Source organism: Limulus polyphemus, unplaced genomic scaffold (assembly GCF_000517525.1).
Source record: "Limulus polyphemus unplaced genomic scaffold, Limulus_polyphemus-2.1.2 Scaffold909, whole genome shotgun sequence".
Taxonomy (NCBI): Eukaryota; Metazoa; Arthropoda; class Merostomata; order Xiphosura; family Limulidae; genus Limulus; species Limulus polyphemus.
This window is the reverse complement of record NW_013666519.1, coordinates 187,557-200,867: the sequence shown is the minus strand read 5'-3', so window position 1 is coordinate 200,867 and position 13,311 is coordinate 187,557. Positions and strand designations below refer to the sequence as shown.

At 32.0% G+C, this 13,311-nt stretch overlaps 1 protein-coding gene across 8 annotated transcripts in view; it reads right to left on the bottom strand.

Moving 5' to 3' along the window:
- LOC106461176 overlaps window positions 1-12,442 on the bottom strand; it is a 72,133-nt gene extending 59,691 nt beyond the window's left edge. For 4 of the 8 annotated variants that reach the window (XM_022388038.1, XM_022388043.1, XM_022388044.1 and 1 more), the window contains exons 1-4: window positions 11,655-12,038; window positions 11,325-11,416; window positions 6,876-6,954; window positions 1,609-1,684 (exon numbers count right to left, since the gene is read on the bottom strand). In XM_022388038.1, coding sequence (XP_022243746.1) covers window positions 1,609-1,684; window positions 6,876-6,954; window positions 11,325-11,374 — 205 coding nt within the window. In that variant the 5' untranslated portion in view covers window positions 11,375-11,416; window positions 11,655-12,038. Of the gene's footprint in view, window positions 1-1,608; window positions 1,685-6,875; window positions 6,955-11,324; window positions 11,417-11,654; window positions 12,039-12,101; window positions 12,123-12,357 lie in introns of those variants that run through there. The other 4 variants (XM_022388040.1, XM_022388042.1, XM_022388041.1 and 1 more) reach the window with 4 other exon arrangements.
- Between the last annotated feature and the right edge of the window lie 869 nt (window positions 12,443-13,311).

Genomic DNA, 13,311 nt, shown 5'->3' with positions numbered 1-13,311 from the left:
AATTGAAGGAAAATACAATGAACATCAATATATTTAGACTTTCATGTTTGATGAGGAGATGGACTTCACTACTGACTCTATGATACCTGGAGCTGGCCTGAACTCATCAATGAAAATGTGTTGTTGGCTGATACATTTGATGTATGAGATCTCACTGAATCGATCATAAAGTTAGCCTTGAAGTCCACCATAGTTAGTCACTAACCCTCTATTAGAACCCAAGCCCTCACTGGATAAAGTGAACACAACCTTGGGAAAACTGTCACCGACCACTACCATCACAATGGTGGCCTAGCCGAACCTGCAAAAGGCTCAGCCACAGCCAATCACTGCATCATTTTTGACAGTGAAGCAGAAAATGAGGTGGAAATCAAGACATCAGGAGCTTCTGAGGTGTCATGTTGAAGATGTCTCATTAGAACCAGGAGATGCCACCAAATGTGTGCCTACCTCAGCCAATACATTAAACTCTAAAACCTAAAAAGACATTACCAGGGTTACAGTCACCTCAAGGAAGAAAGTCACAAGTTTTAACATTGAGAAAGAAAAAATTATACAAAATATATATGGATGAAAAGAAATAAGTAAATTTAAGCAAAAGTTAACAATACTATTTAATAAAATGAAAGTATCAAAACAAGGATAGCTGATTATAGTCATTTTAATAAAATTAACTATTTTGTCTAATTCCAAATCATAATACATGTGCTTTCTTACAGAATATTTATTTTAATGGGAGGATTGTTGTTGTTGTTTGTTATTAAGCACAAAGCTACACAAAGGGCTATCTGTGCTCTGCCCACCACAGGTATCGAAACCCAGTTTCTAGCGTTGTAAGTCCGCAGACATACCACTGTGCCACTGGGGGGCTAATGGGAGGAGAGAGAAAGAATTTAGTGAGTGACATGGCATGGGGCACAATGTCTATAAGCATGGTACGATTATATTCTACAAGCTTTGCTTACAAGTATGTCTAAAATATTAGTTTTAAAGGCACCTAGCTTCTTCACACCAAAATGTATCTAGAAATGAAACCATCAAATATATGAAACCATCAAATATATGACAAATCTAGGGAGAAGCTCCCTCTGTCTCATGTAAAAAACAACCTTAATAATGATTGAAGATATTAAAACATCTGATGTGACCAGGACTTGAACATAAGAATTATGTCATACTCTAGTACTCTGAAACTGTTGCTCTTAAAAACTGAGCTATCAAAATTCAAGTTTTAAACAGATAAGTCCCACTTTAACAGTTACAATATAACCTATACCAATGCTCTACATCAGAAAAACTTCCATTCATTGATTGAATACTATGCTTATCTTTATCTACATTATTCACATCTGAAAGACTATGTTGTCAAAAGCTGAAATATGGCTTGAGTCTCATTCAGATCCTGCAGTGTACCTGAATAACTTGAGTAAGTTTAAACTTAAGTCTTATTTACTATTAAGAGTTTAATTTAGCATTACAAAGGAATTAGAAAACTGTTTTTATTTTTGGCGGCAAATTATTGCAGTTATATGAGCTTTTTACATTAATATTTTTAAATGGACATAAATCAACAGACTAAATACATATATATACATATACTTATCATACCGTTATCTGAAATTGTTGTGAACTGACTGTCATCTGTATTGTTTTGAGTGACACTCAACTGTAAGTTATATTTCACCTGAAAATAAAAATTACAAAACCTACATATTTTAGCAATGTAGATATTCTTAATAATTTCTTATTCACGTATATACTTTATGTGACTTAAGGTGCACAGATATATTGCATAAGTAATAACAACTTCCAATCGGAGTAAGCTATCAACTTCAGAGTGAAATGAAAAATTAGCCTTGCCCCTGAGATGTATGTGAAGATACAAAGAACCTTTTTTAAGACATCAGATAACACTGACAATTGACCTAAATAGAAAAACTAAAAGTAACTGGATTACTTAGAAAAATATTTAGCTATATTTTATGTAACTTTGTAAAATTATAAATCTAATCTGTAAAAAATAAGGTAACTTTCTTCAAATAGAAGAATCTGGACAGCATTTTTATTATTTTGTTGCATTTATGTAATAGGTTCTATACAATCAGAGCACAAATTTTAACATTGTGAACAAACAGACTAAAATAACCTTCATGCTGCTCTTTCAATCCTATTAACCATCTTGTTGCTTTCAAGAATTTTTTTTTCTGTATTTTCCTTCAATTTGACACCACGATATCCGCACTGTCTCCTATGATATTGCAGGCGCAAAGGTTCTGTCCTCTTTGACAGAATTCACCATGTGACAGTTTGACATGGATGTAGCATCTCCTATCTTCAAACCCATGTACTTACCGATGAGGAGCACTTCATGGTGGGAAAAGCAGTGAAAACATCATGAGCAAATGACTGCAATGTATAAAATGCTCAAATGCAGTAAGCAAATAAGTAATAAGTAGGAAAACTAAAACTTCAGATGTTGTTATGTTTTGTGTAAAAATCAGAGCATAATAAATGAGAAAATTAAAACTTCAGATGTTGTTATGTTTTGTGTAAAAATCAGAGCATAATAAATGAGAAAATTAAAACTTCTGATGTTGTTATGTTTTATGTAAAAATACAAGGGCATCCCATATTTTCTAAGTGGTTAGGTTCCAGGACTCAAGTGTTAGTGTGAACTATGATACCCTCAGGTTGCAAGTTAAGCACCTGGCCATGCCAGGCCAATAGTAGAGGGAGCTAGCTGCACTAGTATAGAGAGTGCAATATGATTTGTGGAGGGTACTTACATGATCAGCAAATGTTCTTAAATAGCATGAAACTGATGAGGTATAAAAGACTGGTGCCCTTTTAGCAATGCTTAGAAAGCAGTCCAGGATCAAGATAGCTTTGGGTGAGAGAAGGTAAGACCATTTTGGAATTTCATATTTTAATTTTAATAAGAATGTAAAATTCAAGCCACATCAATTTACATCTGAAATACTGAAAGCCAGAATATTCACATTGAAATCGAATATGGAACCAAAGAGTGTTATAGTAAAAGAAAACCATATCTACATATTTGGAGCTCTTGGACAGGGTGGATAACATCTCTAGGTCACAACAAGATCAAGCAGAATTTGAGCATAATCCAGAACCAGACTGATGGGCATTGGACTGGATTTGTCTGGAAGAATTGAGAGGAGAGAACCATAACACAACAGGTGAAAAACAGTAGTTATCCTCCGATGTCTTAGGCATGTGATGCATTCAGAGCATATACATCTGAATATCTCCTAAGTAAAAAAATACTTCTTGGGGGAAAGATGATAATGCAAAAAGGTCACTAAGAGTTAAAACAAAGGAAAACTAAAAAACTTAAGACTAAACCAAAGTCCCACTTTAGACAATGTCTAGGAACTCAGGAAAGTTTTAGACAAGACGCTTGGAACAGGGCCATAAATAATGGAGACAAAAGAAACTAATGGCTCCCATGGCATCAAAAGTTGGTGGCAGATATAACAGCCTTGTAGCCTGCTACAGAAAAAAACTGATAAAACACAATCATAAAACAAATACATAAAAAAGGAAGTAATATGAAAAGGAGATAGAAACAGACAACATGTTGAATGTATCAACTCCAGAAGTTAGCCCAATGAAATTGACAGACAGCAAACGACCAGTGCTGGCAAGAATGAGCTAACAATCAAGCCACCCAGAAAGAGACCAAGTTTTCTAATAAAGGAGCAAACAAAAACTAGCCATTCGAAGGTGATGTAGATGATGTGTCCCATGGTGGTAATGGGGTCAGTACCCCAGGATGGGGTTGACAACAAGGACAACCAAAGTGGAGCAATAAAAACTCAACACTTTATGGAGTTGATCTTGGCTTCTACTAGTGGGAAAAGGTTGAAAGAAGGGTAGGCATAAAATAAGAAATTCTTCTAACTTGACTTAAAGAATCCACTACCAGTGAAGCTAGAACTGGGACTGGAGTCAAGTTGAGCGGAAGAAGATGGTTGTCCACCATTGTGAAGGTATCAATCAATGGATGACCCAAACATTTGCATAACCATTGAAAAACTAAAAGATGCAGAGTTTAGTCTGTGGGAAGAAGCTGATGACCTTGTAAAAGATAATCTGCTAAAATGTTAACCACATGCTGAGAATGAAGCTGGAAAAGAAGGGAAACAGCAACAATCAATAGTTCAAAGATAGAGTAACTCCAAAATTGTTGATGAACACCACCACTGTGGAATCAGCTGTATAAACTGACATAGTATGGTAGTGTAAAAGATGTAGTAACTCTAGAATGGTATGATGAATTGATGAACCACCCATTGTTTGAATAAGCAGATGTGACACAAGAGATTTGTGTTGAAATGCCACTGAAGGTACAGCATGTGAATGATCAAGACACAGAGGAATAACTTTGTTATATAAAGCCATCATCCCCAAAGCAGAAAAAGTATTTGGCAGTAGGTGTAGACGACAGAAGTTTGCACATAAAAAACTTCAAAGCTTGAAGTGCCATATCAGATGCTGAAAAATCACCTGAATTTTGTTGATTCAAAATCCCAGGTGGGTCAAATATTTAGTTGGTAGTAAATGAAATTGTGTGTTGTGGTTGATCCTTCCAAGAGATGCAACAAAAGTAGTCAATTGAGTGGATGATACAGCAAGATAAAAGCCAATTATCCAAATAAAAGTAAAAGTTGATGTTCAGTAAATGGAGATTCTCAGCTACAGCCTTAACTACTCGACAGAAAACATAGGGAGCCCAAGATAAACCAACTGGAAAGGCAGTGAACTAATAACCATCTATTTTTGGTAAAAATACAACATTCTCATATTTTCCATTTTGAAATGGGTGATCTCCAAAAACTGATTGAGATGAGACTGGTCTATCATAGGTCTATCTCCAGTCTCCCATTTTCTTTAGAACTACAAAAAGATAAGAGGAAAAATGTGGTGACATGTGGTGAACAATTTCAACAGCTTGTTTTCATACGAGATCTAATACTTTCTGATCCAAAACTTATATCCAAACTAGATCAGAAAGACCCAGAAAAAGAATCAGGGTGAGAAGAAAGAGAAGGGAGTTGATGAAAATGGAAAAGACCAGACTGAAAAACCTGTCAAACCCAAGGGTCCCAAAAATGAACAAATGAGCTTAGACAGCAACACAACTGATGTGAAAGGAATCTTTATGTACACTAAAAAAAGTCTGTGTGAACAAGGCCTCCAAAACATTGAAAGGAATTGTAGAATTTTCTATACTAACTTTAGTGTTAAAATAACCAGAGTAAATGAAGATATGACATTTACAGCATAACTGTCAATAAGAAAATCTGGCTTGTGGCAAGAAAACAGAGCTTATGTAGCTCTCCTGGTGCTCGGGCAGTAAGTTATGTGGAAGGTGGAACAGTAGAGAAAGGTAAAGTGACATGTGTAATATATTGCAATAAAGACATTCAGAAACAAAAGTCATGCAGTTGTTGACAGTGAAAATGACTTAACATGAAAAGGCTTTCATTTTTTTCAGAGTTAAATCAACATGATTTGAAATTTCTCTTGAATCATTAAGTGGAGGGTCCTTAGCCAGGATGTCTACAGTTTTGGGGTGCCTTAAGCTAAGAAGTCTACAACCCCTGTTGCAGGTGATGACAGAAAACTAAATATTACATTAAAATCATCTAATAATTTTACTTTCCCCTCATAACTTTGAATACATCTTTTGACCTATAGAAAAGGTAGCAAGGTAAGATATTCTTAAATGTTAAGACAGTTTGTTCTAAAACATACAGAACCAAGCGATGTATGAAGGGCTTATTTAACTTTGAAAAACTGACCAACAAAACATGAATAAATCATATTATCAAAATAAACAGATATAAGTAGCTGAAAATGAAAACATCAGAAAAATACTACACCAAACAGCTAAAAGACAAAAAAATAAGCAGTGACTGTTACCCTAAGAAACTGTATTATTACAATTACTTCTTAACTTGTATTTATCTTATACACTTAAATATTACCTGTAATGGTTCAAACACAAATGTATGTTCAAACTATGCAGTAACAAATACCCTGCAAAAAAAGACATTATGATGAATCAGGATATTAAAAAAATAATGCTCTGAGCAAGGTTTGAACCCAAGATCCATGGATGATATCAATGTTTGAAGCTGTTGCTCTTCCTCTGATACATCAGAACACTCCACTCCCAAGCAGATACCCCATACAAACTATTACATTATTAAACATACATTCAAACAAGGCTCAAACCCAAACCTACATCTACAACACAACATATTCCAGTTCTCTTCCAGCCAACAGCACAATGACACACACACACAGTATTCCAGACTAATCACAAATGGAATCTATTAAGCTAAATTGACTCTCAGAGGTGGGATGAACATAGAAAGATGCCAATAGAAGACTAGGATATGAAAAATTCTGCTTGATTAGGGCTTGAACTCAAGACTCTTAGACAAGGTTCAACCAAATGAGTAACCAGTACTCAAGGTTTAAGTAAATAACCCCAATCCTGACCATTACAACATGTTAAAATATTTTGAGTTTTATAACTTATAAAAAGGCTTTAGTGCATGAATCTTAAACAAAAATACCTTGAGTCTAAAGTAAATGTAACTAAACCTATCTCCACCACAAATGTCTTCTGAGGATTCTTCACTTAACTGCCAGAGAATAACCAAGGGAGAAACCTCTTTTAATAAAAAACTACTATATTAGCTACATAATACTATTTTAGATGAAATAATAGTTGATCACTGGTTGATGATGTTACTTGCCCATGGATAAATCTAATTAATATAAATTAAAACCAACTGCTAATCATTTAACCTTATTTACAACAATCATGTTTTACTTACATTATTTGAAAAAGTTCCTTCAGTTGATGTAGCTTGTGTTTGTTTACTGGGGATTGTTGGAGAGAAACCAGTGAATGGCCTGATAAATAAACAATAGATCACAATGTTGCATGTACCAAATGCCAATGACTGCAAGATATCAGTTAAAAAAATTAAAAACTTGATGTAAGACTACTCAATAAATAAAGAATTTACTTCGAAGTGTAGTTTATGGTCAAAACTTAAAGAAAATTGCTTAATAGCAATTACATAATAACTTAAATGATTCATTATCTCACTAAGACAAAAGCAATAAAGATTATGTCTACATAATTATGATAACCACGTGTTTCAACACATGGTAAAAATTGCTATCAATCAATCACATTTCTACCAAAATGAAACTTTTGTGTATGATGTATAACACATTATTTAACATATAAATGATTAGTGAATGTTAAAATAATGTGTCTGCCAGAAAATTCAAAGACAAAAACTGTAACACAAGAAATGTCATTCATTTCATTATTTCATGTTTTAGTTCCGATCTATAGTTAGCGTAGTTTTAATTAAAAAGTTATAAGTAACGAAAACATTCTAGGAAATAGAACTAATATGCAATTTTAGTAATATTATAATTATGATACATGATAAACTTAGTTATAATGCACCTATCTAAATCACCACAGTGATTTAATCTCAATGGAATCTACAGCCTGTTCCACCCACTTCAAATGAAGTTAATTTTAAACTTTTCTTTGTAATTCAAAATATGATGAAGAAAGTTCTTTTTAATATGCACTTAGTGAGTGTAGCTTAGTCCTAAGGTGAAGATATGTAATTACAAACGTAGTGAGTTCTCTTATGCTGAATTTGGTGATTAACTTGATCATCTGCGAACACTGATTACTGAAATTACAATTAAATCGATTACTGTAATGAAAATAATAGCCAGTGTTTCCAAATATTACTGTTTTCAATTACTGAACTATAAAGTAATTGAAATTATAACTACACTGGTTAATGTCACAAAAATAATCAACTAATTAAAGTCAGTGTTTCCAATTATTCCAACCATCCAGTAAAGAAAATTGTAATTAATTTCATTAAAATAAACAATAACTGGTTATCTTGAACAAACATGATTTTTCATTATTATTATTTTCAACTAATTCATGTTTGTTCAACTTAACCAATTAGTGTCACAACTCATGAAAATAATCAAGTAACTGAAATAAAGATTTCCCAATTATTACTATTTATAATTATTCCAACTATCAAAGTAATCAAAATATTGTTATTATGTTTGTTTACTGTCATACATGATGTTACAAAATTAGCTAATTGGTTACCTGTGCTTTGCCCATCACAGGTATCAAAATCAGTTCTTTACAAGTTTTTTAGCCAGCTTGCTGGAGAAGAATTATAGAGTAATGGTTAGTGTTTGTCTTTTAGAAATTTCCTTAGAATAATAAAATAATTGAATTAATTAATTACTGAGCTCAGCAATTAATCACTTAGCAAGCTCCATTAATCACTCAGTTCTACTTTTTTTATGTATGGATGACTCGTATTTTCTGCCACCAATTTGTAAATCTCCATGCCATAACATATATGAATGCAGTTTTTTTACTTCAGTTTTACAATGAACTTGTAGCCTAAATAATCACTGATAATCTAGGTTTAATTTCATATAAAATGTTATATAACAAGACCAAATCACCAATTTAAATATCATAATGAACCAAATTCACACAGCACCAGTTACAGTACATGTGATTATAATTTCCAATTTTCCATTTAAATCTTTAAACACCTATAACACAATTATTTCAATATGTAAAAGTTCACCATTAAAAATAATTATATTGTACAAATATACCAATGTGCACTATGTTATTCCATTAAGGTTTTGAACAATTCACTTAAACAATCCTGTGAGTAATATTATATAACTTGCAACACCTAACTATGTAAAAAACTCATAAATTCATTTTTTGTTAAATTAAATTTGAGAAACAATTTAATGATCAAGTTATATGTATTCTCTAACTTTCATCTTATTACAGATTCTTCCTGTAGTATATTATGTCAAACTCATTCTCCTTTTTCTGCTTTAAGAGTAGGTAAAAAAGAAGCTGCATTTAAGCAACTAAGAAATTAGTTGTTTTGGAACACTCTAAATGGAATTAATTATTAGGGATTGTTTAACACATGTTTGAATAGCGATGACAAAATTATTTTCACCTAGACAGATCAAGCCACGGACTTTAGGAGCTATGAGGTAAAAGAGTTGATTGGAAATACTGATAAAATTGCTAATAGTAAATTGTTTTTTTTTACTAATACTAGAAATCTTTTTAATAGGTTGCTTGAATTAGAAAAGTTGTTGGTAGTTAGCATGTTAACGCCATTGGTATTACTGAATCTTGGTTATATAAATATTAGAAAGAAGGTAGTTTAGAAGATTTTAAGATGTTTTGTAAAGACTGAGTTAATAAAAGAGGAAGAACAGAAATTTTATTTGCCAAAAGTAAATTGAAAAATTTTTTGATAGCAGTGATATCATAAGGCCTACTGCTAGCATTAGCTCTTTGAATATCATTCTGTTTGCTATCCAGTCACAATTGTCTACAATAAATCATTTTCCTGGTTGGTAACCTACAGGATAACTTAATTTTAATTATTAATTTTTTTTCCCAATTAATAATAATTACTAATTAGCTTCCATCCTATTTTTCAGATGCTAATATGCTGTCATCTTCAAGGAAGTTCTGAGAAAGACTGTGTGTAGTGGACAGGATTTTATTCTGGATATTCTTGTTAGAAAAGTTGGAATTTTATCAGTTCATTATAAATCAACCAACAATTTAAAGAATTTGAAGAGAAGTATAAAATAATTCTAGGTTGACTGAGTTGGTTGTCAATAGATAGAAAAGTAGGGCTTGAAGGTAACTTTTTTTACCTGTAGCTAGATACCCAGCAGCTAGGAATGATCCTTCAAATAATAAATACCTGGCAGTCAAAAAAATTGAATATTGATGAGCTATTATCACCTCTCACTTGACTTAGAGAGTGAGTAATAGTAAACTATGAGACTAATTTGTCTTCAAGCTCAATGAAATGATCTGAATAAAACTTTTGCACTGGGAAAATAAATATCAATCATCATTCTTGTTTAGTACTGATCAGCGTGTATGTTTACTACAAGATGCCGAGAGCAATCCTCAAAATATTAGGTACCCAACAGTACATAATTTCACAATCACGAATACTGATAAGCATCCAATATGATAATTTATATAATATGTGATAATATAATTTTTTGGAAATTATCATTAGTATTATTATCATTATTTTTATTGTTGTTGTAGCTCATCAATATTAAAATTTTTGGACTGCTGAGTATTTAGTATTTGAAAGATCATTCTTGGCTGCTGGGTATTTAGCCACTGCAAACATTTTTGGCCACTGGCAAATCTGCCATTATCTTTAAAGGTTATTAGCAAAAGTATAAGCTATGCTTGTTAACTTAAAGGAAAAAAAGACAACTGTTTTAAGAACAAAAATACTATCATATATTTATAATAATATTTGCAATTTTGTTGACCTAGCTTGCAAAATTATTAACAAATAAGGTCTCTCTCTCTTTTCTCTCTTAAAATGTTTAATTCAGTGATGGTGAAAGTCTGATCTGAGGAGTCATTCATAAAACAAACTTCTCTCTCTTGACTACTGTTGTTGGATTGCCTCTTTCCTTGATCTCCAACACTCCAAAAAAAAAGGTTTTAAAAATTTTACAAATTTCTGTTCAAACCAAATATTTTGAATGTCAGTTATGAGAGCCACTAGGTTATTCTCACTGTAGTTCTTCATGGAACTAGATCTATCACAGTTAATATATATTAAATAAAGAGTCCAAAACAAACTAAGCTCACTTCAGAAATGGGTCCTAAAATGCTGCTTCAGCCGCAGGGACTGTTCCTAAGCCACTTAGCAGCAACTCAAAAGTCCCAATAAACAACAAAGGAGTTTGTTTTTTGTCTAAATGTTAAAAGATCTAATTAAAATTGTGCACACAAAAAACTGGGTGATACAAGGATATCTGGTCACATTTCACTTAGTAGCATATCCTATATACAAATTTTAGTTTCTGATCTGGTTGTCTAACTTTTTATCAGAAGTAACTAATAATTAACAAGTTGGAAAAATTGGAAACTATTTTCTGCATACCATTTTTTCAAACATGGTGAAGGCTTTTACATTATTATAAGATGTACATATACAGTACAATAACATTGGCAGTTATATATAAGTAACCATATCAGTGCAATTATGACAGGGGCCAAGTTTATATCAGTAACTAGATACAAGCCAACACATACACATATGAAGTGCCAATACATAATCTCAATATTCATGTTATTGTCACAGACAATCAATTTTTCCAACATGAGGTTATCCATTTACCTTCTAAGTAGCTGAACAAATGGTGCAGGAAATGGTTTTGCTTTCTTCATTGTTCTCAACAAATTCAATAACCTTTATTATATTCTCCTCTCCTATAAGTATAAAATAAGAATAAAAAGATATAAAACAATGTTTTCTTTTTATAATATTATCACACTCTATGACTAAAATGTAAAGGGGGAAACACTTTATCAAGTTTCTTCTTCTTCTGGATTTTACATATACAAATAATTAAACTGGAATTGCATTTTGGTAAGCAGTGATTAAAATATTTCATTAGCCAAACAATTAAATAACGTTTTGATAACACTTGGAATTATATTTAATTACCAAAAATACATCAACTGATCAATTATTATATATGAATTAATATAATATTGTAATAAACAAGATGGGGATATGTTTTCATGGTACTTGAAGTTCTGTAACACAACTTGTAGAGCACCGGCCTTAAGAATAAGAAAACTGTTTAAGCAGACAATCATAGCTTCAAGACCTGGTCAGAACATTTTCTTATCCTGAACCAAGAAACCATGGCTTAACCTTGAACTCTGATATCTATGCTGGTCAATCATTAAAATTACAAAAATTAGATTTATCCAGTGCTTATATGTAATTCTTAACTGAATATGATAATAATTCGAACTTAAAAGTTAAAGTGTAAGTTTTCTGGAAAATATAAAAATAAGACTACGCCTAAAAATAAAATGAGTCAAATGTTATTCACAACAAAATTAAACAAACAAATGTACAAAGAATAACAAAAAAAAAAAAAACACAAAATGTGTTAAGTTTTTATATTATTTAGATTGCAGACTTATTGCATGCCTATTTTCGCTTATCAAACTACAAAAATTTGATAACAGCAGACGTTAAGAATTTATTGCAGACTTCAATTTCAAATAAGACATAAATTTAACTTTGATAACATTTGACACACTAATTTTGTTTTAAATCTATTGTGACAAAGAGTTCTAAAATACAAATTTAAATTGCTGACAAATTTATGAAACACGATAATGAAATAATTAACGTTCAAAATCATAAATTTCGTATATTCATTCGATTAACCAGCCGAAATTAATCTACTGCATTAACTCTACCCCGACTATACATCTTATTGATTTGCTGTTAAAATAGTTTATCGGTAATGTAGGAAATTATTACAAAAATAAAATATGCTGATCTTAAAATAAATGTAATTGCAATAAGTAAAAAAAAAAAAAAACCATAATCACGAAATATAAGTTTCATCATATTTTTTTTTAATGTGACAAAAAAAAATCGGCAGCCTAAGACGTGAAAGACAATTTGGTTTAGATATTGTTTGTCTTTAATTAAGCACAAAGCTACACAATGGACTATCACAGCATAGATAGCCCACTGTGTAGCTTTGTGCTGAAAAAAATAAGACCCCAGTGGCACATCTGTTTGTCTGAGGACTTACAATGCTAGAAGTTGGGTTTCGATATCTTTGGTGGGCAAAGCACATCTCACTATGAGTATCGAAACCTGGGTATTAGTGTTACAAGCCACCAGACTTCCCGCTGGGCCATCGGGAAGGGGGTGAATTTTTGAACCCCTCCCCTAAAAAAAGATTAAATATTTTATAAGGCTATTTACATATTATAGATCGAAGACCCGTGTGTACTGGTTTTTATTATGTGTCTTTTGGTATTAAATTTCCTACATATTATTGCACAGCTATATTTCTATTAGTGTTATTTCTCATTTAATGTTGAGTTAGTGCTACAAATTTGAAGAAGGCGTAAAACTGTTATTCAATCGGTGAATGTTATTCACTGCAAACAGAAAAAAAAGAAGTTAATTTTGGTGATTTGTTGGTCTTTGAATTTCCAGCAAAGCTGCTCGAGGGCTATCTGTGCTAGCTGTCCCTAGTTTAAAAGTGATAGACTAGAGAGTCACATTATAATTTATAAATTTTCTTCCATAGCTTCTAGTAAATTCCGGGAGACTTCAAACCGAA